At 34.3% G+C, this 27,597-nt stretch overlaps 2 protein-coding genes across 2 annotated transcripts in view; one reads left to right on the forward strand and one right to left on the reverse strand.

Moving 5' to 3' along the window:
- Window positions 1-1,848: 1,848 nt before the first annotated feature.
- LOC138336628 (mucin-21-like) lies at window positions 1,849-20,726 on the reverse strand. Its single transcript, XM_069286151.1, has 21 exons — window positions 20,631-20,726; window positions 19,955-20,020; window positions 15,562-15,648; window positions 14,910-14,975; window positions 14,254-14,340; window positions 13,590-13,655; window positions 12,931-13,017; window positions 12,269-12,334; window positions 11,610-11,696; window positions 10,948-11,013; window positions 10,289-10,375; window positions 9,627-9,692; window positions 8,966-9,052; window positions 7,464-7,540; window positions 6,169-6,228; window positions 5,106-5,171; window positions 4,725-4,790; window positions 3,673-3,738; window positions 3,289-3,354; window positions 2,242-2,307; window positions 1,849-1,925 (listed from the first exon to the last, which is right to left on the reverse strand). Exons 2-21 carry the CDS (start codon window positions 20,002-20,004, stop codon window positions 1,849-1,851), a joined length of 1,446 nt encoding a protein of 481 aa, XP_069142252.1. The 5' UTR covers window positions 20,005-20,020; window positions 20,631-20,726.
- A 2,468-nt stretch (window positions 20,727-23,194) lies between these two features.
- Window positions 23,195-27,597, forward strand: part of LOC138336629 (putative per-hexamer repeat protein 5) — a 73,322-nt gene continuing 68,919 nt past the window's right edge. The window contains exons 1-3 of the mRNA XM_069286152.1: window positions 23,195-23,348; window positions 23,721-23,799; window positions 25,273-25,475. Coding sequence (XP_069142253.1) covers window positions 23,195-23,348; window positions 23,721-23,799; window positions 25,273-25,475 — 436 coding nt within the window. The remainder of the gene's footprint in view (window positions 23,349-23,720; window positions 23,800-25,272; window positions 25,476-27,597) is intronic.

Below are 27,597 nucleotides of genomic sequence, written 5' to 3' on the forward strand. Positions count from 1 at the left end.
TTAAAATATGGATTAGAAAATACCGTCTCGGAACCCACTAGAATTACTTCTTTGTCTTCAAAATTAATAGATGTTATCATAACTAATGATACTAATCTTGTTTCTAATACCTTAGTGCATAGTCCGTCCTGTAGTGATCACTGTCCAATTACTACAGAGCTCAATTTCAAATCTCTGAAGAAGCATGCTTTTAAAAAAACTCTTTTATACTTTAATAACACAGCCTATGATGAGTCTTACAACTTTCTTAATTCTATCGATTGGAATGAACGTTTACAAGGTGATATTAATAACATGAATGATATTCTCACTGATACAATTCTTTCAGCTATTGACCAATATGTTCCCAAAAAAATTGTAACTATTAGGCCTAATGATAAAATTTGGATGACGAATGACATTAGAGTAAAAATACGACAGAGAAATCGTCAGCATTCTAAAGCTAAATTAACCAATACCCCTGCCTCTTGGAACAAGTTTAGAACCATTCGAAACCAAGTAATTTCTTCTATCCGAGAGGCAAAAGAAAAGTACCTTTGTAAACTCCAATCATCCTTAGTTGATAAGTCTATCCCTCCTGGTAAATGGTGGCGTATCGCCAAATCAGTTATGAATTTAAAATCAAAAAATGAAACTGATGCCCCATTGGTCATAAATGGGGAGTTAAAATTACATCCTATTGATAAAGCTGAATCTTTTAACGATTCTTTTACTTCTATATCTGTCTCCAATAAGAATGCTGATGATTTACCCCCTAACTGTCCCCAACCTCAACATCTCTTCTCTAATATTAATATCACTGAACAAGATATTAAAGACCAGTTACATCTCCTCAACGTTAATAAACCAGCTGGCCCGGATACTATTCCCCCAAAATTTATTAAAAATGTATCTAATTCGCTAATTAAACCACTACACATCATATTTAACAAGTCTATTTCTACCGGTACTCTTCCAAATGTATGGAAACATTCCAATGTCACTCCAATTTATAAAGGCAAAGGTCTACGATCTGATCCATCAAATTTTCGACCAATCTCTGTAACCTCTATTTTTAGTAAAATACTAGAAAAGATTGTTTTCAAATACATGTTTAATTTTCTTTCAGAGAATAATATCATTTCCAAAAATCAATCTGGGTTTTTACCTAAAGATTCAACTACTTTTCAATTATTGAATATATATGATACAATTGTTAAACATATGGATAAGGGTAAAGAAGTAAGAATGGTTTTTCTGTGATATTAGTAAAGCATTTGACCGCGTTTGGCATGATGGTCTTATATATAAATTAAAAAAAATATGGTATTAGCGGATACATGATTAAGAGGTTTTCATCGTACGTATGTAATAGGATGCAGAGAGTGGTCGTTGATGGATTCAGATCTTCTTGGAAAACCATTCAGGCAGGTGTAACACAAGGTTCAGTGTTAGGTCCCTATCTCTTTCTTTTATACATAAATGATATTAGTGAAAATTTAAATTCTAACGTAAAACTATTTGCTGATGACTCATCATTATATACACTTATAGAGGGAGACGGACATGAATCTGCAAATATCTTAAATTCTGATCTTAGAAAAATCACTTTGTGGGCAAACGCTTGGGGAATAGCTTTTAATCCAGATAAAACAGTAGCTCTTCTATTTTCAAGGCGGACTGACTCATTGTCACAAATTGGACGATACGTTAATCAAACAAACTAACCAAAATAGGTATTAGTAATAACAAACATTAAGACATTTACTACAATGATTTATCAATTCGAATACATCAAAATTGAGTTAAGTTTGAAATGCGAATGATGTGAAAAGGATACATAAATCTTAACCGAATAATTCAATCATTTCATCGCTTACCATTTGCTGTCGTTGACCCTGATCTGGATACGGATTGTGTTTGCACCTTTGGATGTGTACGGGTATCTGAAAATAACAAAAAGACACATTTGTCATTTACCATTATAGTTATTGTGACTCAACACTTATCTGTTTCAGGCAATGATTGATACGTACTTTCTGTATAGAAACGAATAATCACATCACCACAAATCAAAAACCAGTAAGCCTTATTAATGGTAAGAAAAAAAACAATCAATACGATTCAATGGCATTTAAGTGGAATTATTGGATCCAATTATAATTCAAAGACCATAAGACAAGAAAAACAATTTTACAATGCGGATGATGGAAAAAGGATACATAAATCCTAAAAGAATAATTCAATCAGCTCATCGCTTACCATTTGCTGCCGCTGAACCTGATCCAGTGCCGGTTTGTGTTTGCACCTTTGGCTGTGTACGGGTATCTTAAAATAACAAAAAGACAAATTTGTCATTTATCATTAGTTATTGTTACTCAACACTTATTTGTTTCAGGCATTGATTAATACGTACTTTCTGTATAGAAACGAATAATCACATCACCACAATTCAAACACCAGTAAGCCTAATTAATGATAAGGAAAAAAAACAATCAATACGATTCAATGGCAATTAAGTGGAATTATTGGATTCAATTATAATTCAAAGACCATAAGACAAAAATACCAATTTCACAAAACAGTCTCTGGCCTATAGTTTGAAAATTATAGTTGTCACCTTTAACTTTTAAAAGCCTACTAGTCAGTACTAAAGTGCAATCGAGTATCTATCTTCGAAAACAGATATCTACGATATGGTATAAAAGATACAATAAAATATGATAAATGATTTCACTTATTTCTGATATACAAACAATCATGGGCGTCCGTCAGCCATTTTTTTATCCTATACAGAAAACAGACAGCTAATATTAGTACCTAGGGGAACTTGTATATCAAATTTGAAACCTCAACATTATAACCAATTTGACCAGTTTTTAGTCGTTCTTTTATGTGTACCTCATCAATACTGATCAATGGAATTTAAAAAGAAGTATAGTTCGTAATTCGTAAATGATATTAGGTCTATCTAGGATGCTAAACAAGGTCCATTTGACGGACCAAGTTTATTTATGAGTATTTTTGATAAGCCCCTGTTCCTACGCCCTTATAGACTAAGGTGGGTTTAAAAACAGTTTAATATGACTATATAACGTGCCAAGATACACTCAATCGAGTCACAAATAGGACGATACGTTAATCAAACAAACTCACCAAAAATAGTTATTAATAACAAAATAACATTAAGACATTTACTACAATGATGTATCAATTCGAACCCATCAAAATTGAGTTAAGTTTGACATGCGCATGATGGGAAAAAATACATAAATCCTAACCGAATAATTCAATCATCTCATCGCTTACCATTGGCTGTCGTTGACCCTGATCTGGATACGGATTGTGTTTGCACCTTTGGCTGCGTAGGGGTATCTTAAAATAACAAAAAGACAAATTATCATTTATCATTACAGTTATTGTTACTCAACAATTATCTGTTTCAGGCAAGGATTAATACGTACTTTCTGTATAGAAACGAATAACCATACCACCACAATTCAAACATCAGTACGCCTTATTAATGATGAGAAAAACAACAACAATCAATATGATTCAATGGCAATTCAGTGGAATTATTGGATCCAACTAGAATTCAAAGAACATAACACAAGAAAAACAATTTTACAATGCATATGATGGGAAAAGGATACATAAATCCTAACCGAATAATTCAATCAGCTCATCGCTTACCATATGCTGTCGCTGAACCTGATCCGGTGCCGGTTTGTGTTTGCACCTTTGGCTGTGAAAGGGTATCTTAAAATAACAAAAAGACAAATTCACAAATTTGTCAATTATCCTTATAGTTATTCTTACTCAGCAAAGGTTAATACGTATTTTCTGTATAGAAACGAATAATCACATCACCACAATTAAAACACCAGTAAGCCTTATTAATGATAAGAAAAAAAACAATCAATACGATTCAATGGCAATTCAGTGGTATTATTTGATCCAATTATAATTCAAAGACAATAAGACAAGAACACCAACTCACAAAACAGTCTCTGTGGCCTATAGTTTGAAAATTATAATTGTCACCTTTAACTTTTTAAAGCCTACTAGTCAGTCCTACAGTGCAATCGATTATCTATCTTCGAACACCGATATCTACGATATGGTATAAAAAGATACAATAAAATATAAGAAATTATTTTACTTCTTTTTAATATAAAAACAATCATGGGTGTCCGTCAGCCATTTTTTATTATCATTGACAGAAAACAGACTGCTAATATTAGTGCCTAGGGGAACTTTTATATCAAATTTGAAACCTCAACATTAAAACCAATTTGATCAGTTTTCAATGGTTCTTTTAGGCGTACCTAGTCAATACTAATCAATGGGATTTAAAAAGAACTATTATATAGTTCCTAATTCGTAAATGATATTAGGTCTGTCTATGATGCTAAACATGGTCCATTTGAGGCACCAAGTTAATTGATGAGTATTATCGATCAGCCCCTGTTCCTTCGCCCTTATAGACTAACGTGGGTTTAAAAACAGTTGGATATGACTATATAACGTGCCAAGGTAGACTGAATCACTGACGTCACAAATAGGACGATACGTAAATCAAACAAACTCACCAAAACAGTTATTAATAACAAACTAACATTAAATCATTTACTATAATGATGTATCAAACCGAACCCATCAAAATTATGTTAATTTTGAAATGTGTAAGGTGAGAAACGAATACATAAATCTTAACCGAATAATTCAATCAGCTCATCGCTTACCATTTGCTGTCGTTGACCCTGATCTGGATTCGGATTGTGTTTGCACCTTTGGCTGTGTACGGGTATCTTAAAATAACAAAAAGACAATTTGTCATTAACCATTAGAGTTATTGTTACTCAACACTTATCTGTTTCAGGCAATGATTGATACGTACTTTCTGTATAGAAACGAATAATCATACCACCATAATTCAAACACCAGTAAGCCTTATTAATGATAAGAAAAAAAACAATCAATACGATTCAATGGCAATTCAGTGGAATTATTGGATCCAATTATAATTCAAAGACCATAAGACAAGAAAAACAATTTTACAATGCATATGAACGGAAAAGGATACATACATCCTAACCGAATAATTCAATCAGCTCATCGCTTACCATTTCCTGTCGCTGAACCTGATCCGGTGCCGGTTTGTGTTTGCACCTTTGGCTGTGAAAGGGTATCTTAAAATAACAAAAAGACAAATTCACAAATTTGTCAATTATCCTCAGAGTCATTCTTACCCAAAACTTATCTGTTTCAGGCAAAGGTTAATACGTACTTTCTGTATAGAAACGAATAATCACATCACCACAATTCAAACACCAGTAAGCCTTATTAATGATAAGGAAAAAAACAATCAATACGATTCAATGGCAATTCAGTGGTATTATTTGATCCAGTTATATTTCAAAGACAATAAGACAAAAACACCAACTCACAAAACAGTCTCTGTGCCTATAGTTTGAAAATTATAGTTGTCACCTTTAACTTTTAAAAGCCTACTAGTCAGTCCTACAGTGCAATCGAGTATCTATCTCCGAAAACAGATATCTACGATATGGTATAAAAGATACAATAAAATATGAGAAATGATTTCACTTATTTCTAATATAAAAACAATCATGGGCGTCCGGCAGCCATTTTTTCATTATCATTTACAGAAAACAGACAGCTAATATTAGTGCCTAGGGGAACTTGTATATCAAATTTGAAACCTCAACATTAAAACCAATTTGACCAGTTTTAGTCGTTCTTTTATGTGTACCTTATCAATACTGATCAATGGATTTTAAAAAGAAGTATAGTTCGTAATTCGTAAATGATATTAGGTCTATCTAGGATGCTAAACAAGGTCCATTTGACGGACCAAGTTTATTTATGAGTATTTTCGATACGCCCCTGTTCCTACGCCCTTATAGACTAAGGTGGGTTTAAAAACAGTTGGATATGACTATATAACCTGCCAAGATAGACTCAATCACTGACGTCACAAATAGGACGATACGTTAATCAAACAAACTCACCAAAAACAGTTATTAATAACAAAATAACATTAAGACATTTACTACAATGATGTATCAATTCGGACCTATCAAAATTGAGTTAAGTTTGAAATGCGCACGATGTGAAAAGGATACATAAATCTTAACCGAATAATTCAATCAGCTCATCGCTTACCATTTGCTGTCATTGACCCTGATCCGGATTGTGTTTGCATCTTTGGCTGCGTACGGATATCTTAGAATAACAAAAGACCAATTTGTCATTTACCATTATAGTTATTGTTACTCAACACTTATCTGTTTCAGGCAGTGATTAATACGTACTTTCTGTATAGAAACGAATAATCACATACCACTACAATTCAAACAGCAGTAAGCCTTATTATTGATAAGAAAAAAAAACAATTAATACGATTCAATGGCAATTCAGTGGAATTGCTGGATCCAATTATAATTCAAAGACAAGAAAAACAATTTCACAAAACAGTCTCTGTGGCCTATAGTTTGAAAATTATAGCTGTCACCTTTAACTTTTAAAAAAAACCTGACATTCAGTTCTACAGAGCAATTAAGTATCTATCTTCCGAAAGATATATGTATGGTTTTGTATATTTCTAATATAAACCTTAAAGTATTTCCATATATAAATCCAAACCAAATGTTCAAACAGTCCATCACTTACAAATTGATGTCACTGGCTCTAATCCGGATCCGTTTAGTGTTTACATATTGGAGTGCACACTGATGTCTTAAAATAGGAACAAAACGTATTCATCTTTTATTGTTAATTAACACTATTATATTTCATGTAATAGATTATCATGGATTTTCTTGATCAAAATGATTAAAATATACCACCACAAAACAAGCACCAGTGAAATTGATTACTTGGTTTGATGAGGTTTTCGTCTCGTTGTACAGGTGTCGTATTATCATTAAGCAATGATTTTTTGTGATTTTCACATTTCATTGAAGTTGAAGTCATTCGAACTTTTAGCAAGAAATGTTGAAAAATATCAAATGTTGGAACGGGACACACTTCAGTGACACTTATTTTTATGCTGGTATTGGAAAGATCAACCCTTTTTTCTTGTAGAAAGAGTTGGTCATCAGAACATTTTCTTTGAAGCGTTGATCTGTTTGAAATTGCAAAACACGAGGTTCTTTCCTCTTGCCGATACACACTATAGTCTACAAAAATGATAGTTTTCTGCTCTAATCAGCTAAACCTGCCTTTATCATTAGGCTTTTTGTTTGCTTAAGATATATTAGGCAAAAAAAACCAGTTTATCTTTGTTCCGTTATCTGGTAAATATTACCGAAAATGACCTTTACTCGGACATTTGTATTATCTATCTATAAGTGTCAATGCCATGACGGTCACATGACCAAATCAACCTTTTCTATACATGTATTCTTCCAAGAAGAGTTCCTTGTATGATTTACATGTATTTTAGGTTTTCAACTTACATGTTTGCAACTTCACTGCAATAATCTTGTGGTCGTCAATGTCGCAAGCTATCAAATGCTGGCCGTGATTAGAATTTCTATTGGAAAAAAAGAAAGAAAATGAATTATAGTTTATTCGTGCAGTTTATAAAGTTATATCATAAAATACGGAAAAAAACTAATGACAGAGGATACACTTTACTTGCCACTGGTCGGTAGCTTTCCTCCACCAACAAACCTGGCATATCCTTACATAAAATTGCCCTATAGTAACCATGTAACACCCATGATCATTTCTATTTGTTAGAAATTTGAGGTTATTTTTTCATAGACTAAAAGACTTGTATGTCCATCATTACAGTGAATGACATCAAAATTTTAAAATATATATATATATAAAAATGTATACCACACTCATTGTTGTGGCCTGACTCAACTATGGGCCAAGATATCAAAATACCATATACAATGCATCTGAATTGGTTTTAAACTGGTAAAAGCAAGAAAATATTTGTAATTATTACCTCACCCAGTTATTCAAAATAAAGTGTATGTATAATTAATATAACAAATTGGCTTTACACTATCAATGATGATATGATAAAATGCTCATTTTGACTGCTTTTACTTACATGTAAATGTAGGAGAAAAATATATAGAAGAAAATCATCAATCCCTCCTACGGATGTACATGTATATCAACCCAAGATATATTTTTTTCAAAGTTTAAATCATTCCGATCTTCAAAAAAATGTTTGTTTATTCTATTTTAGAAAATGTTCAGGTTCTCAGCATTGACCACATCAACAGGGAGAGAATTCCAGGACTCCACTATCCTGTTACTGAAAACATTTCTTGCTGAATTGAGACGAAATTTTCTTTTGTAGATTTTTTTGTTATGACTTCTTGTACCTTTGTGTCTCATTATGACATGTACAGATAGATGTCTGGTGTCAGGGCTAATCCAATAACATTAGACTCTTAAAAAGACGTCGATATTGAGAACCTTCTGATGGGCAATATCGACACGACGTAATGATCAAAATTATCTCGTCGTGCTACACCTCTAACATGGTTGGAGTAGTGTCAGGGCCAGAGTATTTCGGGCTTCTGTAGCCTAACGTAACACCTGCCAAGACGATTTGTGACGCAAATATTCCAAATCAAATTATCGCATTTAAATGTACAACTAATGTGATGGCGATGTAACAGGAGATGTGAAGTATTTGTACATTGTTGATATGTTATGTCACATTTTGTCGTGACAATGCTAAAATATGGTGTTTTACCAAGCCAGGTAACAATGTCGTCTGCCCAATCTCGGAGGCTCGATCTGAGGCAGCTGTCAAACTCATTAATTCGCTGTACTGCTAAAACGATGTATACAATGGTAACATATACGGTTTTCTACATTTTCGTACCCCACCTTGCATAAAATGAAATTATCAGTTTATCAACAATAATTCTTTGAAAAATATCGAATTCATCTAAATATTCAACACACCCACGTACCGGATACCTACATGTTGTTTGTTGGTTTTCGTCCCTCGGTTGATGTCTCCTTAGACATGCATTCATAGTCTGGGTTGAATGTCACACTTGTTGATGACCTGATAACATCAAGTTTATCAGGTAGCATTTAGTTTAAACAAACTTTTAAAAATTACATTTAACGACTATGCAATAACATTTACGTTCCTAACATAAGTCTCCGTCAATTTAAAGTAACTTGCAAATATATTTTGAGTCTTTGTCATACAGCATATATTTCTATACTTCTAATTTTCAGCTCTGGTATGATATCCATTCCTAAAAATCTATGTCAGAAAAGCACTACTGATTTTTATTTTTGTATCTTTATATGGTAATGAAATCGTAGTGTGCAAAAAATATTGATCTTTCTTTAAGTTAATGTTTTTTATATTCATTTATATATATCGTATCAGGTTATCGGGTCACTTTAAGGGTAAACAGAATTGGGAAATGGCGTGATCTGGAAATTCTAAATATATTTGGGTTGATGAATAAAACTATTGATGCAAAAGGGTGAAAACTCACTTTTAGACAAAATTGGCGTGAGTTCCAAGAAATATGATTTGGAGTTAAAGGGTTAAAGGGTTTATCGCGTGGAAAATAAGATGGGACTGTAAATTCTACAATCTCCAAAGGTGCGCAGAATATTACCAATTGAGTTTGTCCCCTTCTGGTTCTGTTAAAACCTCCAACCCATCCGTTCGCTTCTCAATCTTCCTGCACATTCATACATATATACATATGTGTTACCTAAATTCGGGACATATGTAGAATTTCTTTGCAAGTATCAATAGAAATACATCCAACTGACTCATACATATATACGTATGTATGTGTGCCTAGTTCAGAGGTGAACAGTAAATGTGTACTCATTAGAAGTTTACAATACACAGCATTCCAGAAAGAAGTTAAAATAAAACCAGATAAAAGATATGCATTTCATCATGTGGAACGCATCAATTAACCTTTAAAGTCTAATCTGAACATCTATAAAATATATTATCATCTTGGATAGCCTGGCAGTCATCGATTGAAATTAGTATGATTTTAAAAGTATCAGCGTTTTTCATTACATAGAAGCATGATAGAAAATTGAACTCGCGTTTAAGATATTAAATACATTGATATTTTCAAATCTTGCTATTGAATTCGCTGTACTGCTAAAACTATGTATACAATTGTTACCTATAAGGTTTTCTACATTTTCGCACCCCACCTAGCATAAAATGAAATTATCAGTTTGACAACAATAATTCTTTGAAAAATATCGAATTCATCTAAATATTCAACACACCCACGTACCGGATACTTACATGTTGTTTGTTGGTTTTCGTCCCTCGGTTGATGTCTCATTAGACACGCATTCATAGTCTGGGTTGAATGTCACATTTGTTGATGACCTAATACCATCAAGTTTATCAGGTAGCATTTAGTTTGAACAAACTTTCAAAATTACATTTAACGACTATGCAATAACATTTACGTTCTTAACATAAGTCCCCGTCAATTTAAAGTAACTTGCAAATATATTTTGAGTCTTTGTCATAAAGCATATATTTCTATACTTCTAATTTTCAGCTATGGTATTATCTCCATTCCTAAAAATCTATGTAAGAAAAGCACTACTGATTTTAATTTTTGTACCTTTATATGGTAATGAAATCGTAGTGTGCAAAAAATATTGATCTTTCTTTAAGTTAATGTTTTTATATTCATTTATATATATCGTATCAGGTTATCGGGTCACTTTAAGGGTAAATAGAATTGGGAAATGGCGTGATCTGGAAATTCTAAATATATTTGGGTTGATGAATAAAACTATTGATGCGAAAGGGTGAAAACTCACTTTTAGACAAAATTGGCGTGAGTTCCAAGAAATATGATTTGGAGTTAAAGGGTTACAGGGTTTATCGCGTGGAAAATAAGATGGGACTGTAAATTCTACAATCTCCAAAGGTGCGCAGAATATTACCAATTGAGTTTGTCCCCTTCTGGTTCTGTTAAAACCTCCAACCCATCCGTTCGCTTCTCAATCTTCCTGCACATTCATACATATATACATATGTGTTACCTAAATTCGGGACATATGTAGAATTTCTTTGCAAGTATCAATAGAAATACATCCAACTGACTCATACATATATACGTATGTATGTGTGCCTAGTTCAGAGGTGAACAGTAAATGTGTACTCATTAGAAGTTTACAATACACAGCATTCCAGAAAGAAGTTAAAATAAAACCAGATAAAAGATATGCATTTCATCATGTGGAACGCATCAATTAACCTTTAAAGTCTAATCTGAACATCTATAAAATATATTATCATCTTGGATAGCCTGGCAGTCATCGATTGAAATTAGTATGATTTTAAAAGTATCAGCGTTTTTCATTACATAGAAGCATGATAGAAAATTGAACTCGCGTTTAAGATATTAAATACATTGATATTTTCAAATCTTGCTATTGAATTCGCTGTACTGCTAAAACTATGTATACAATTGTTACCTATAAGGTTTTCTACATTTTCGCACCCCACCTAGCATAAAATGAAATTATCAGTTTGACAACAATAATTCTTTGAAAAATATCGAATTCATCTAAATATTCAACACACCCACGTACCGGATACTTACATGTTGTTTGTTGGTTTTCGTCCCTCGGTTGATGTCTCATTAGACACGCATTCATAGTCTGGGTTGAATGTCACATTTGTTGATGACCTAATACCATCAAGTTTATCAGGTAGCATTTAGTTTAAACAAACTTTTAAAAATTACATTTAACGACTGTGCAATAACATTTACGTTCCTAACATAAGTCCCCGTCAATTTAAAGTAACTTGCAAATATATTTTGAGTCTTTGTCATACAGCATATATTTCTATACTTCTAATTTTCAGCTCTGGTATGATATCCATTTCTAAAAATCTATGTCAGAAAAGCACTACTGATTTTTATTTTTGTATCTTTATATGGTAATGAAATCGTAGTATGTAAAGAATATTGATCTTTCTTTAAGTTCTGTTTTTATATTCATTTTCACGTATCGTATCAGGTTATCGGGTCACTTTAAGGGTAAACAGAATTGGGAAATGGCGTGATCTGGAAATTCTAAATATATTTGGGTTGATGAATAAAACTATTGATGCGAAAGGGTGAAAACTCACTTTTAGACAAAATTGGCGTGAGTTCCAAGAAATATGATTTGGAGTTAAAGGGTTACAGGGTTTATCGCGTGGAAAATAAGATGGGACTGTAAATTCTACAATCTCCAAAGGTGCGCAGAATATTACCAATTGAGTTTGTCCCCTTCTGGTTCTGTTAAAACCTCCAACCCATCCGTTCGCTTCTCAATCTTCCTGCACATTCATACATATATACATATGTGTTACCTAAATTCGGGACATATGTAGAATTTCTTTGCAAGTATCAATAGAAATACATCCAACTGACTCATACATATATACGTATGTATGTGTGCCTAGTTCAGAGGTGAACAGTAAATGTGTACTCATTAGAAGTTTACAATACACAGCATTCCAGAAAGAAGTTAAAATAAAACCAGATAAAAGATATGCATTTCATCATGTGGAACGCATCAATTAACCTTTAAAGTCTAATCTGAACATCTATAAAATATATTATCATCTTGGATAGCCTGGCAGTCATCGATTGAAATTAGTATGATTTTAAAAGTATCAGCGTTTTTCATTACATAGAAGCATGATAGAAAATTGAACTCGCGTTTAAGATATTAAATACATTGATATTTTCAAATCTTGCTATTGAATTCGCTGTACTGCTAAAACTATGTATACAATTGTTACCTATAAGGTTTTCTACATTTTCGCACCCCACCTAGCATAAAATGAAATTATCAGTTTGACAACAATAATTCTTTGAAAAATATCGAATTCATCTAAATATTCAACACACCCACGTACCGGATACTTACATGTTGTTTGTTGGTTTTCGTCCCTCGGTTGATGTCTCATTAGACATGCATTCATAGTCTGGGTTGAATGTCACACTTGTTGATGACCTGATAACATCAAGTTTATCAGGTAGCATTTAGTTTAAACAAACTTTTAAAAATTACATTTAACGACTATGCAATAACATTTACGTTCCTAACATAAGTCTCCGTCAATTTAAAGTAACTTGCAAATATATTTTGAGTCTTTGTCATACAGCATATATTTCTATACTTCTAATTTTCAGCTCTGGTATGATATCCATTCCTAAAAATCTATGTCAGAAAAGCACTACTGATTTTTATTTTTGTATCTTTATATGGTAATGAAATCGTAGTATGTAAAGAATATTGATCTTTCTTTTAGTTCTGTTTTTATATTCATTTTCACGTATCGTATCAGGTTATCGGGTCACTTTAAGGGTAAACAGAATTGGGAAATGGCGTGATCTGGAAATTCTAAATATATTTGGGTTGATGAATAAAACTATTGATGCGAAAGGGTGAAAACTCACTTTTAGACAAAATTGGCGTGAGTTCCAAGAAATATGATTTGGAGTTAAAGGGTTACAGGGTTTATCGCGTGGAAAATAAGATGGGACTGTAAATTCTACAATCTCCAAAGGTGCGCAGAATATTACCAATTGAGTTTGTCCCCTTCTGGTTCTGTTAAAACCTCCAACCCATCCGTTCGCTTCTCAATCTTCCTGCACATTCATACATATATACATATGTGTTACCTAAATTCGGGACATATGTAGAATTTCTTTGCAAGTATCAATAGAAATACATCCAACTGACTCATACATATATACGTATGTATGTGTGCCTAGTTCAGAGGTGAACAGTAAATGTGTACTCATTAGAAGTTTACAATACACAGCATTCCAGAAAGAAGTTAAAATAAAACCAGATAAAAGATATGCATTTCATCATGTGGAACGCATCAATTAACCTTTAAAGTCTAATCTGAACATCTATATAAAATATATTATCATCTTGGATAGCCTGGCAGTCATCGATTGAAATTAGTATGATTTTAAAAGTATCAGCGTTTTTCATTACATAGAAGCATGATAGAAAATTGAACTCGCGTTTAAGATATTAAATACATTGATATTTTCAAATCTTGCTATTGAATTCGCTGTACTGCTAAAACTATGTATACAATTGTTACCTATAAGGTTTTCTACATTTTCGCACCCCACCTAGCATAAAATGAAATTATCAGTTTGACAACAATAATTCTTTGAAAAATATCGAATTCATCTAAATATTCAACACACCCACGTACCGGATACTTACATGTTGTTTGTTGGTTTTCGTCCCTCGGTTGATGTCTCATTAGACACGCATTCATAGTCTGGGTTGAATGTCACATTTGTTGATGACCTAATACCATCAAGTTTATCAGGTAGCATTTAGTTTGAACAAACTTTCAAAATTACATTTAACGACTATGCAATAACATTTACGTTCTTAACATAAGTCCCCGTCAATTTAAAGTAACTTGCAAATATATTTTGAGTCTTTGTCATAAAGCATATATTTCTATACTTCTAATTTTCAGCTATGGTATTATCTCCATTCCTAAAAATCTATGTAAGAAAAGCACTACTGATTTTAATTTTTGTACCTTTATATGGTAATGAAATCGTAGTGTGCAAAAAATATTGATCTTTCTTTAAGTTAATGTTTTTATATTCATTTATATATATCGTATCAGGTTATCGGGTCACTTTAAGGGTAAATAGAATTGGGAAATGGCGTGATCTGGAAATTCTAAATATATATGGTTTGATGAACAAAATCATTGATGCAAAAGATTGAAAACTCACTTTGAGACAATATTTGTGAGTTCCAAGAAAAACATATTTGGAGTTAAGAGGTTACAAGGTTTACCGCGGGGAATTCAGAAGGGACTGTAAATTCTACATTATTGAAAGTGCGCAGAATATTACCGATTGAGTCTGTCCTCTTCTGGTTCTGTTAAAACCTCCAACTCATCCATTCGCTTCACAATCTGCCTGCACATTCATACATACATATGTGTTACCCAACTTCCGGACATATGCATAATTTCTTTGCAAGTATCAATAGGAATATATCCGACTTACTGATGCATATGTTTGTGTGCCTAGTCCAGAGGTGAACAGTAAATGTGTACTTATTAGAAATTACAATACATAATATTCCAAATAGAAGATCAAATAAAAACAGAAAAAAACCTATGCGTTTCGTTATGTGGAACGTATCAATTAACCTTTAAAGTCTAATCCAAAAAAAACTATGAAATATTTTCTTTCTGGATAGCCTGGCAGTCATTAATTGAAATATTAAATGATTGGTCTTTTGGGTCAATTTTTTAATCTTAACAACGCGCGTTTAAGATATTAAATACTTTGACATTTTAAAAATCATGCTATTGAATTCGCTGCACTGCTAAAACGATGTAGAATATCATTCTTTGGTCTGATATATGACATATAAGGTTTTCTACATTTTTCGTACCCCTCCTTACATAATATGAAATGATCATTTTGACAGCACAGATCATTTGAAAAATATCGAATTCATCTAAATATTCAACACAACCACGTACCGGATACTTACATGTTGTTTGTTGGTTTTCGTCCCTCGGTTGATGTCTCATTAGACACGCATTCATAGTCTGGGTTGAATGTCACATTTGTTGATGACCTAATAACATCAAGTTTATCAGGTATCATTTAGGTAAATGTTTACATATACAAGTAATGATGACATCGTTATTTATATTTATGCATTATTTACAAAGATCTTTGCAAAAAGAATATTTTAACGACTTTGCCATACCATTTATGCTCCTTACATTAAACCTCGTTGATTAAAGGAGATTGAAGCCATATCAGGTACCGTATAATCAAGAAAAACTAATTTTCTGGAAATCACCTTTTGGGCACAAGGTTTCATAGAGAGGTGAAAGTTTTGGAGCTTGCTGATTAGGCATTAATGGTACATTAGTTTGAAATCATTAATATGTGGATACAGCAATATATGCAGATGTTAAATATGTAAAGATATTTCTTTTAAGTCTGTTTTTGACAGTAGGGAAAATCAAGATAGGAATTTTATGAAAATTTAGTGCGGAATTCAACGAAAGATGACCCACAACACATAAACGTTTACCGGTACTTCTTTACCAATTTTCACACCACAACAGTTGTGTGAAATGACCTCTTCAAAATGAGCGATTAATGATCGGACTTGAAACTTCATTTACTGTCGACGCGGGATTACTTCGAAAGGCACAGGTGAAGTAGTAACCAGACAGACGGAGGTAGTTCCTTTGATCACTAGAGGCATACATTGAATGGGATAGCATGCGCGTGGCGATTGGTCGAGTCTGACTTCATAAGCCCCGCCCCATAAACAACACTGACAGCACGTACACTGTACCACCGAGATGTGACTGCGTAGTACATGGCCTCTCAGTTTCGGTGTAGAACAAACAACTCGATATTTTAATTAACTTTACATACTTACTGTATAGTAATGCCCCGGTTAATTTGAATCGACGGAGAGTTCAAACACACATTTTTTTAGGAAAAACAATCTTTAGTTTATGACAGTTCGAACAAATGATCAAAGTAAAATTAAGATTATTGTCGGCAAATCGGCACAATGGGATCCTCATAAATGGTATTTTGATTATTGCCACAAAGATTTTTGCATTAAAGACTGAATAAATGAGCATTATAATGACTTTTACAACAGAAAATAAAGTAATAAATACAATTATTTGCGCTGAAATATTGTGCACAAAACAGCACCCCAACAACGTACATATTGTAAACATGTGTCGTACGCTGGTTTGGGCAAGCCAGTTACGCGGTGTCATGTCAGCGAGAACGCTGGATATTCAGCTCCAGCCAAAACAATCCACTTGTTGGTAATATTTTAACAATGTAACCGTAAACGATACATACTTTTCGTCAGTTTAAATCTGTATCTGTAGACGTAACCAATCTGCGATCGGGGGGTAGACAATCTGACAGTTCGATTGTGACCTAATTTTACGAACAGAATGTAAACATTTTCAGCAGCAGTTTCGTAAAAGCAACCGACTCTATTTATAATTAAAAAACATGTTTAGTTACGAAATATAACAAAGAACTAATACTTAACTAGATTTTCTGTGGTTTTCTGCCGGTAAATAATTACGGACGTCGTTGTAGATTCTAGGCCTCGATCAGCGGTGCTGTTTTGGGGCTTTGACTACACGCATGGCTTCTGTTACAAATAAATGCTCACGATAATAGAGAATTCGTCTTTCAGGTAAATCAGCAAAATGTGTGCTTTTCCTACAAATTTTCTGCTTTACGTCGCGTATGTCAGATATGTATCGGTACTGAGACTGATTTTTAAATACAGATTTCAATTCGGATAGTTCGAACGCACGTTTTTTCTGAAGCTTATTTTTTGAGGAAATGGGCGTGTTTATAGAAATGCGTCGACCAATGAAAACAAGCGCTGCATTCCCAGAATAAATTAACCACACTCGTGTGTATAGATGCACAGGTAACTAGTTCATCCACATATCGAGGAAGTAATGCAGCAGTGCCTTTCGAAGTAATCCCGCGTCGACAGTAACATGTACAGTGGCGAACGTTAACATCTTTGTTTATTGAAAATCATTTGGTTCTGTAGTCTCTATAGGAAGACAGCCGGATGTGACGTTTTACACAATTCAGCGTCCTTACACCTTGTTAAAACTTGTCACAAATATGACACAGGGATTGAGGCAGTATGACACAAGGGCTAGAGATCCTGACAGAGGGGAGGGGGGAATAGTCTGCTCACAGTAGCAGGATGTGTATTTCAAAGAAGTTTAGTAAATTTCTCTAAATATGCTGGATACACTATCATTACGGATTATTCTAACCTAATAGTAGATATAATCCATTATTTTCCCTGTATTTACTTATTTCTCATAATAATATTTATTTCATCTGTATCTAACATATATTTGTCACTTTGGCAGTGTTGTTTTAGTCTGTATGATACCCAGTATAGTCTTTTAATCCAATATGTATTGTTTGAGACCGGTCAGGAATTGGTAATAGATTCATATTGTTGGTCTGTGGTTTTCATGAGGGTACTCTGGATTCCCACAAATAATTTAGACATCCTTAATGACCATGATAATCAAAACCTAATCAATCTTGATAAAGCTCAATCTTTCTGTTTTTATATTTATTTATTTAATAGCTACTTTCAACTATTCATTTATTATCTGAATATATTTCAATTGTAACTTTTTTGGTTTTGGGCGTTTCAAGATTGAAACGCCGTCAAAGGGAGTTAACTCATTTCATGAAAATACCAGACAAATATGCCTTTCCATAAATGACCTGAGTATTAATGGGTGAGTGTAATTTGTCTTTCCTTCTTCTTTGATTCAATAATCAGTGATTTAATATTACATCGCAGTGATGGACTTCCAGTTGTCTCCCTTACACCATCTGTACAGGTCTCTGATCAGAGACTCATTTAACAGTCAGATGGTGTAGATTTAGAGATGAATTTTGAATCTTCATAGCCAGATCATGTAATTGCCTAGTTTACATAAATATGTCAGTGTGAGATAAGTTTTACTCTATTTTTCAAAATCACTTCTCTTGTAATAGGTATGTCTTATATGTTCTTGGAGTTCTTCAGATGTTAATCATTTTCTTTTTACATCAATTGGTATTAATTTGTAATAAGGGCAAATTAAACATTTTTGGGGTTAGTTTTTGGCCACATTTCATCAATATCTCTGTGTTTCATCAGATATATTATGACATAATATGTTATAATCATTTACTATTATGTTGTTTTGTTAACCTAGTTATACCCTCATAGTATTGAACCAGATCTGGAACTTTTCTTTGCTAAAATACTCAGTTTTGGATATTTTTTGGTAGATATTTCAAAACTGCGGGTGGGGAAATGAATATGAGTTATCTCCTCCTGACCTTCTTGTTTATTTCAGTTCTACACCTTTCTCTGTAGTAGACTACGTATATAATAGTTATATGTAAGTCAAAAGTCTAAGTTCATAATTTTATTGAGATATTTAAATTTATATTTCAAAATTTATTCAATTCTTACAAAATTTCTTACAAGAACCCAAATCTTCAATGCGAGTATACAACTTGCAGTACCAGACTAGCCCATGTATAGAACAATCTCCCAATTTGGAATCTCATCTTATGAACAAGTAACTGTCCAAAAATAGTAAATTTGAAAAATGTATATAATGCAATAATGTGGTTGGGATTTGCCATACAACGTATATTTCAATACTGCTAATTCCCAACTATTGTATGACCCCCGTTTCCAAAACTCTATGTCAGAAGAGTGTATTAAATTGATAGTTCGTTTCACAAAATATTTTATCTGCTTTTTAATCAGGAATAGAAAGGTAACCTGGTATGCGGATAACGGATTTATGGTAGACTTCAGGCCATAGACGATAGGCTTTGCTTGAGGGACTTTGTCACATACGATTAAGTGCGACTTTCATTGAATGTATGTACTGTTGACATTTATGAGAGGTTAAATTTGATATTCTCATGTAATACTGACTATATCTGATGTAATACGAACTAATCTTTAATTTGGTTATTTTTTAAAATATCTCTATCGCAGTATGGGCCAATTATTGACCCTTCTTTTAGTTGTTGCTAATTTCCTCTAAAGTTTTTTCTTTTAGTTTCCAAGTACCGTATTACGATTACCGGGTCACGTAAACTATAAACAAAATTTTAAAAGTATGTGATATTGATTTTCTAAAATTGAAAGTACATAGGTTTTTAACCGACATTGTTGGTGAAAATGGATGAAAAATCACTATGAAACAAAATGTTGCATTTGTATGAGGTCCAATAAAAATAACTGGATATCAATTAAGGTATTAAAGGGTTTACGGTGAGGGTATCAGATGGACTTCTACAACCTCTAGATGTGCGCAAAATATTACCTATTGAGTTTGACCTCTTCTGGTTCTGATAAGACCTCCATCTCAGCCATTCTCTTCACAGCCTGCCTGCACATTCATACATATATATTTGTTTTCTAAATTCTGGTCACAATATATTTTCTTTGTAAGTATAAATAAGAATAAATTTGTCGGATACATATATGACCCTAGTCCTGAGACTTAGAGTAGATGCGTACCCCTTAGAGGTTTCCCGTCGCATACTTGCAGAAATTTCAAATAAAAACTGGGTTTTTTTTTAAATATGCCTTTCTTAATATAAAATACAATCCGGCAACTGTAAAATGAAATCCTACTGACATTGTTTATGCTCTACCGACGACTTAGCATAAACGACACTCATCATTTGAATGGAAATTGGCGTTTAGTTGTGTTTTATTTTTATGTATATGTATATATATATATATGTCCAATTAACACAAAAACTATATATAATAGTTTCGTTTATCTTTGGTATATGCACAATCAGTACTTTAGTCCATATCGGGCATAATGACATGAGATTTTTCGGGATGCAATTAATCATTTTTATCTTGAAGTAAAATTAGAAACTCAAACTTTTCAATGGAGGTAAAATTGAACTCGCGTTTAAGATATTAAATAACAGTAAGAAGTACAATATTAAGATTTTCTATGTAATGAAATATCCACATCTTACCTTGATATCTTCAAAATGTTTCTATTGAATTTGCTGTATTGTTACACCCTTGAGTCTTAACATTACATTAAATGTGTACTGCATTTCTCCTATCTTACTTTTCAATCGCATTAACGTTTATCATTTCGCAACAAAACTATGTGATAAACCTATATTACTTGCATGTACCACATGCCGAGACGTTATGTATTAAATTTTCCTTTGAGATATAAGACTTGAAAAACAATAATCAATATGTGACATCTGATCTTACTGAAAATAAAATGATTTTTAATCACTGATAAATGACACACGGAAGTCTCCAGCAGTGTTTCGCAGAAAGGACGTAAAATTGTTGAGAGATATCTACGCCGAGATATTAGGGACCTTTAATTTCATTTACATTGTATGTAAAAAAATGCAACTTGTACGCACAACATATTATCTTGTACGTATTTTTCATTTATTTATTTTACATTTTTTACATAAAAAGATGACGTTGAACTACTCTTCTTTAAAAATCAAAAAAGCAAAAACAGATGAATCTGATGATAGTGTGGAAGAAGGGTATTTTTGTGTATACATGTTTGCAAGTGTATATGCCTATGTGAGTGTAAGTGTCCAGAGTGCAGCGAGTGATTCCGTGTGCGAATGATATGCATATCTGTATACTGTAAATCAACTTTTATTCGCGGCTATTGAATTTCGCGAATTCCGTTTCAAAACAAGTTCGCAGAGATTACCTTTCGCAGAACATACTACATAATAATATTATAGTTCTATTTTCATTTAATACTATCATACTAAGTCATATCGATCATAATTTGCGGAGATAAACTTTCACGAATTTTAGTCGATCGCGAAATTAAGTCGCACGCAAATAAAAGTTGGTTTACAGTATGTTAAATGGAAGGGTAGCTCACGCTGAGACCGTCTCGGCATTGCTGATATTACAGGTTGGGTGTTTGACGTGGTGTTCCATATATGTTTGTCTGTAAAACTATGTTCGTCCTGGGCAAGTAGCCAAGTAGCTAACCCACTGTATATATTTGTATCGTGTCATCCCAGCGATGTCGTGTAAGTATTCAACGAATAACATGTTAAATAAAAGAACAATAACGTATACGTGTGTTGTTGATTATACCTGGGTAGCTGCGATCCCTCTCTTCCTACAATAGCACACTCTTAAACTAAGTTGACTAACTCAGTATATGTGCTATACGTCTGTATTTGGGAGGTGGTGAAGTGTTGTGAGATGTTGTATTTGTTGATTTTTATGATATTTTAAATGAAATATTAAAAGTACCACGCCTGATGCTTACACCAGATAACATTTCTGTCATTAGAGTTTGTAGACGTCAACAGTTCGTCATTCTCGCGACACGTGGCGACATGTGATACACTTTGTGAGTGTGATGATGAGCATTTGCATTGACTTATAAAATCACATCATTATGTAAAAACAAAAGAATCAGAAGACCTGTATCGCTCACTTGGTTATTTCAGTAACTGCGACACGACAAAACCTCATTTCATATTAATACAAGTTATTACTACAGAATAACTTAGGTTATTTAATGAACAATTTCAGCTTTTCAAATTTGTTTATTTCATTAATTTAGTTTACTTGATATATACGAGTTGTCCCCCTTCATAACATACAGCCCCACCGACCTTTTGTAGCTCGCCGGAAGTGACCTTTCCGGTCTTTTTTGTCACGGTGTTAACGAAAACGTGTTAACGAAAAAGCCATCAATATTTGTCGTATAATCGTCTCAATCGACGTTCATCGCAAGTCCATTGTGTGGTTTGGACACAGATTTATATTGGTGGACGGTAATTTGTATGTGCTGATTAGTAATTGTGGGGTTTAGCGTGCACAGGGCGCTGTTAATCCCATTCTTAAAATCTCGAATCTATTCTCACGAGTAAAGATGGTTGGCGTTCGTCAATCTACAACGCCGTTGGCTGTAGCAACTATATTTACACGTTTGTATAGTTCTATTGAATCCTTGTTACGTCAATGGGAAATAATTAGACTCATCAAATGTTAAAATATCGTTATCTTTTTTTAATTTATTGAAGCAGGTCAGTTCGTCCCGCTCGGTCCGAGTTTTCGTTTATCATCGGTTTAGATCTGTCTTTTGATTACGACTGATATTTGCACTCGTGCAGGTTGAGGTTGTTATCGTGTTAATAAAAGTTAGAAAAGTTAAAAATCGTTAGGGAATTGAGTTGAGCTAGGTTTAGATTTAAATATTTAATTTTAGTGAACGTATTTAACATCTGTATGAAATAATTAGTCGAAATTCTTGTTAATGTTTGTTTATTTATAATTTGTCAATTTATTAACAATTTTGAGTTCGAACTACTTAACATGGCTAGGAAATCTTTGTAGACTTTTAGTGTCCAAATTGCTGATGATTAATTATATCAGGTTTTAAGATTTTATTTTAAAACAATTTGTCTACTCTGTCTACAAAATAATTACTGTTTATAATTTAATTTCAATTTAATATTCATTAATTTTAGTTTGATCTTGTTCTAATTTATAGCACCTATTACATTTGAGCTAGTTGCCCAACATGCCTTCATCCAAGAATAGGAAGACTAATAGAACTTATGCCAGGGCTGCTCGAAGGGGTTCAGGTCTCAGGGGTCGAGGGCGTGGTACCAGTCAGCTGCAGGAGAGTGAGGTGTCTATCATTCAGGAGCTACAGGAGCATGACCGTTCCCAAGGCGAAGTCCAGGATGAACAAGCATAAGCTTCCGGTACAACTTTGTTATCGGGTATACCACTTCAATCTTCGATTTCAGGTACTGATTTTCCTTCCCCATTGATTAGTGTTGGGGACACTGTGGGACCCATGTGTCCCAGGTAACCAGAGCTCGGAATATTTGAATTCGGCTTTGCTTCTTGAAACAAATCAGGAAGTAATACATTCACAAACGCTAAGCATAGTTGACGGTGCACTTGTTCTAAAGCAGAAAGGGACTAAAAATAGATTAGATACTATAGAAGCCTGGACAGACGCTTTCATATTTTTTAGTGCAATTTTTACACAGGGCATGATAGAGACAGGAACTGCTTACGTATATGTCAATTGTTAGATTGGCAGCTAAATCGTTCAAGGGAATGGGATGGAAAACATATGATGAGCAATTTAGGCTTCGTCAAGATCGCCAGCCGGTAGGTCCTGGGGAGTAGTTGATGGGGAAATATGGTTAACTTGCTTCTCATTTGGCATGTTTTGTTTGTTTGTTTGTTTGATTACTTAATGTCGTATTAACAGCAATGGTCATGTAAGGACGGCCTCGTATGTGTGCGATGTGTTGCGTGTATGTTGTACGAGGTGCGTGTTTTAGGAGACCGCGGTATATTCATGTTGTGTCTTCTTGTGTAGTGGAACTGTTGCCCTTTTTATAGTGCCATATCACTGAAGCATGCCGCGGAAGACACCAAGCAACACACCCCACCGGGTCACATTATACTGACAACGGGCGAACCAGTCGTCCCACTCCCTGTATGCTGAGCGCTAAGGAGCAGTAACTATCACTTTTATAGACTTTGGTGTGTCTCGGCCAGGGGACAGAAACCAGAGCCTTCCTCTCAGAGGCGAACGCTCAACGCAAGGCCAAAATTGAGGCAGTGCCAAGGAGAGGCATTAGGAGAGGTGCCAAGGAGAGGCATTAGGAAAGATAAAGTCAGTTAGGAAGAAGAGAAAAGATCAGATCCTAAATTTAGTCGCCTTTTACGATCATGTAATAGGGGCAACAGGTACAATTCTAACGCCCTACCTGCAGGGGAGATCTGGCATGTCATCAAAGGCTGGTGACAATTCCAATCAAAACGGAAGTAACATGGCTAGAGGCTGCTGCTATGAATTTAACTATAAGGGATTATGTCAAAGATCAAGTTGTAGTTATGCTCATAAATGCATGCAATGTGGTGGGTCTCATTCAAACATTTCTTGTTTTCGAGGTCAAGGCCAGGGGTTCAAAGGTCAAGTTTGGATGAGTAATATTAGAATATACGAGGGTCTAATCGGCCTCGGGCTTATTTTCGTCCCCAATCAGCATCCTACAGTAGATACCATTACCTCAAAGATATGGGATATGGGAAAAACCCCAATCAACAAAATGGCTCTTAATCGTTATTTAGACCTACATGTATACCCAAACAAAGTTGTAGCACAGGAATTGAAGGAAGGTTTTCATAGTGATCAAGCATCAAGCCTTCTGCGTTAAAGCAATGCCAGGTGCCAGAGTCTTTTCTAGGAGATTGTTTGGGTTGTTATCTGGTCCCTCAAGACCTAATCATTTTATTCGTTTGTCAAAAGGAACAAAAGAAAATATAAGAGTTTGGTAAGAGTTCTGTCAGAGTTTCAATGGTACCTTTCATTTCTTTGATCAGAACTGGATTGCTAACTCCGACTTAGAGCTGTTCACTGATAGTGCAGGTAATGTTGAATTAGGTTGTGGCGCTGTGTAGGCTAGCGAAAATAAATCGCTTGCTAAAGTTTGCAATTTTGAAGCCATGAACTATTGAATATGTTTAATTGCTTAACGACTATTTTCTAACCAAATAAAATTACAATTTGAAAAAAAACCGCGCTATAAATCGGTTATGTAGTAGTGACGTACTACTATCCTATATTTGTAGAGAGGTCCCAAGTAATACAAGTAATTGCGGCTTCTGGCAGTATCGTCTGCCTTCTGTGGACGAAAGGAAGATGATTGTGGAAGCGGAGGATTCTAATAACATCAAGAGAATTACAAAGGGATCTGTTGAGTCGTTCCGTAATTTCCTCAAGTCTACGGGCTGCGCTGACGCATTTGAAAGGAAGGATAAGACAACATTTAAATGTTTGTTTCCAAATAAATTTATTTAACTGTTCTTCTTTTTGATTTTTTTAACTGTCCTCCTTCTTAACCTACATTTACTGATATAATATTAATTGTCGACATTCGTATAATAAGAGTCGTTATGTCACCCGAGAGCGAAACGACTCTTGGGTGGTTAAATCGTCATGTCACACAATCATGGGGCCTCAATTGTATATTTTCTTCAAATGGCATTGAAGGACGGACAATAATATATGTAGTGTGTGGGATGATAAAAACGGTTGATATTTGACTAATTAAAACTGTTTTGGGTTGTGTTGTTTTGTTAGGGGGGTTGTCTTTTTTGCTCTTAACCAGTTATTTCAGAAACGAATCATTTTTCATAAGCATATCACATATTTCTCTGAATGTAAACTTCCATTTGTTCAGTTCCATTATGTTTGTCAATTCGAGAATGATCCTTTCTGTCGTCACGTTCTGCTTTTTGTCTGAAATTAAATTGCACATTTAAGCGTTTTAAGACGTACATTCTGTTACCACTGATAAAAACAACATTAAGGAGTAGGAGCAAAATGTTATTATGCTCAAGGGAAATAACTTTATTTTAAGACAAATGTAAAATCTTAATTGTGACAGAACATTGTCACATAAAGCTTCCCTAGTCTCCACAGAGTGACAAGAGTGACCTCCCCTGAATGATGATGTGACATTGTTTTACTGGTTAATCATTTTCATTTCTCAGAACAAGAGGTCCTGAGGGCCTGTAACGCTCACCTCGTTTGTAATGTCAAGTAATGTTCAGGATACAGGTTCATTGTTTCTTTTCTGAAGAAATGTGAATATTTACCTCTAATTCCCCTATTTGGCCCCACTCTTTCTGCTCCTTGGGGTCAAAGCTATTTATACAATTTCTGTTACCTTCCCCAAAGGGTCTTTCTGAGCCAAATTTGGTTACAATCCAAGCAAAACTATATGCCTAGTAGCGATTTAAAGGATTAACCTCTATTTCCCCTATTGGGCCCCATTCCTCCTGCCCCCGGGGGGTAAGAGCCAAAATCTAGGCAAAATCTAATCCCCTTCCCCAACGATGTTTCTGGCCAAATTTGGTTCTCAATCCATGTAGAATTCTAGGGCTAGTAGTAATTTAAAGGATTTACTTCTATTTCCCCTATTGGGCCCCGCCACTGAGGGACAGAGCCAACATTTATACAAACTCTATTCCCCTTCATTCAAGGATGGTTTGGCCAAATATAGTTTCAATTCATGCAGAAGTCTATTTCCTTTCTCCCTAAGGATGTTACTGACCAAATTTGGTTACATTGCATGCATAACTCTGGGACTAGTAGTAATTTATAGGATTTACCTCTATTTCCCCTAAAGGACCCCGCACCTCCTGCCCCCTGGGGGTCAGAGCCAAAATGTATACAATCTCTGTTCCCCTTTCCCAAAGGTTGTTTTTGCCAAATTTGGTTTCATTCCACGCAGAACTCTAGGACTAGTAGCGATTTATAGGATTTACCTCTATATCCCCCTTTTGGGCCCTGCCCCTCCTGTCCCGGGGAGTGTCAGAGACAAAATTTATACAAACTCTGTTACCCTTCCCCGAAAGATAATTATGGCCAAATTTGGTTTCAATCAATGCAGAACTATAGGTCTAGAAGCGATTTATAGGATTTACTTCTATTTCCCCGTTTGGGCCCATCCCCACTGTCCGTCGGGGGTCAGAGCCAAAATTTATACAAACTCTATTTTCCTTCCCCCAAGGATGTTTCTGGCCAAATTTGGTTTCAATCCATGCAGAACTCGAGGACAAGTAGCGATTTTGTTGACGGACGGACGACGGACGCCGCGCCATGACATAAGCTTACCACCCCTTCGGATCAGGTGAGCTTAAAGTCACATCATTTAGAATTAAAGGGACAGTTCAGTCTAAGAATACATTAAATCTTGCACATATTTCGGAAACAAACCAGTTCTAATAGAAATAAGATTAGTTAGTTTTACTGTGATATGCAAGAAAAGCCCCCAGTAGTTAAATGTATGTGAAATGTTCAAACTCGCTTACTGTCCGCCATTACACATAGTGGTCGGATGACTTGTATGCCGAACCCTAGTGTGACACAACACATGCACATGGTATTTA

This window comes from Argopecten irradians, chromosome 12 (genome assembly GCF_041381155.1).
Source record: "Argopecten irradians isolate NY chromosome 12, Ai_NY, whole genome shotgun sequence".
In the NCBI taxonomy this organism is placed as follows: Eukaryota; Metazoa; Mollusca; class Bivalvia; order Pectinida; family Pectinidae; genus Argopecten; species Argopecten irradians.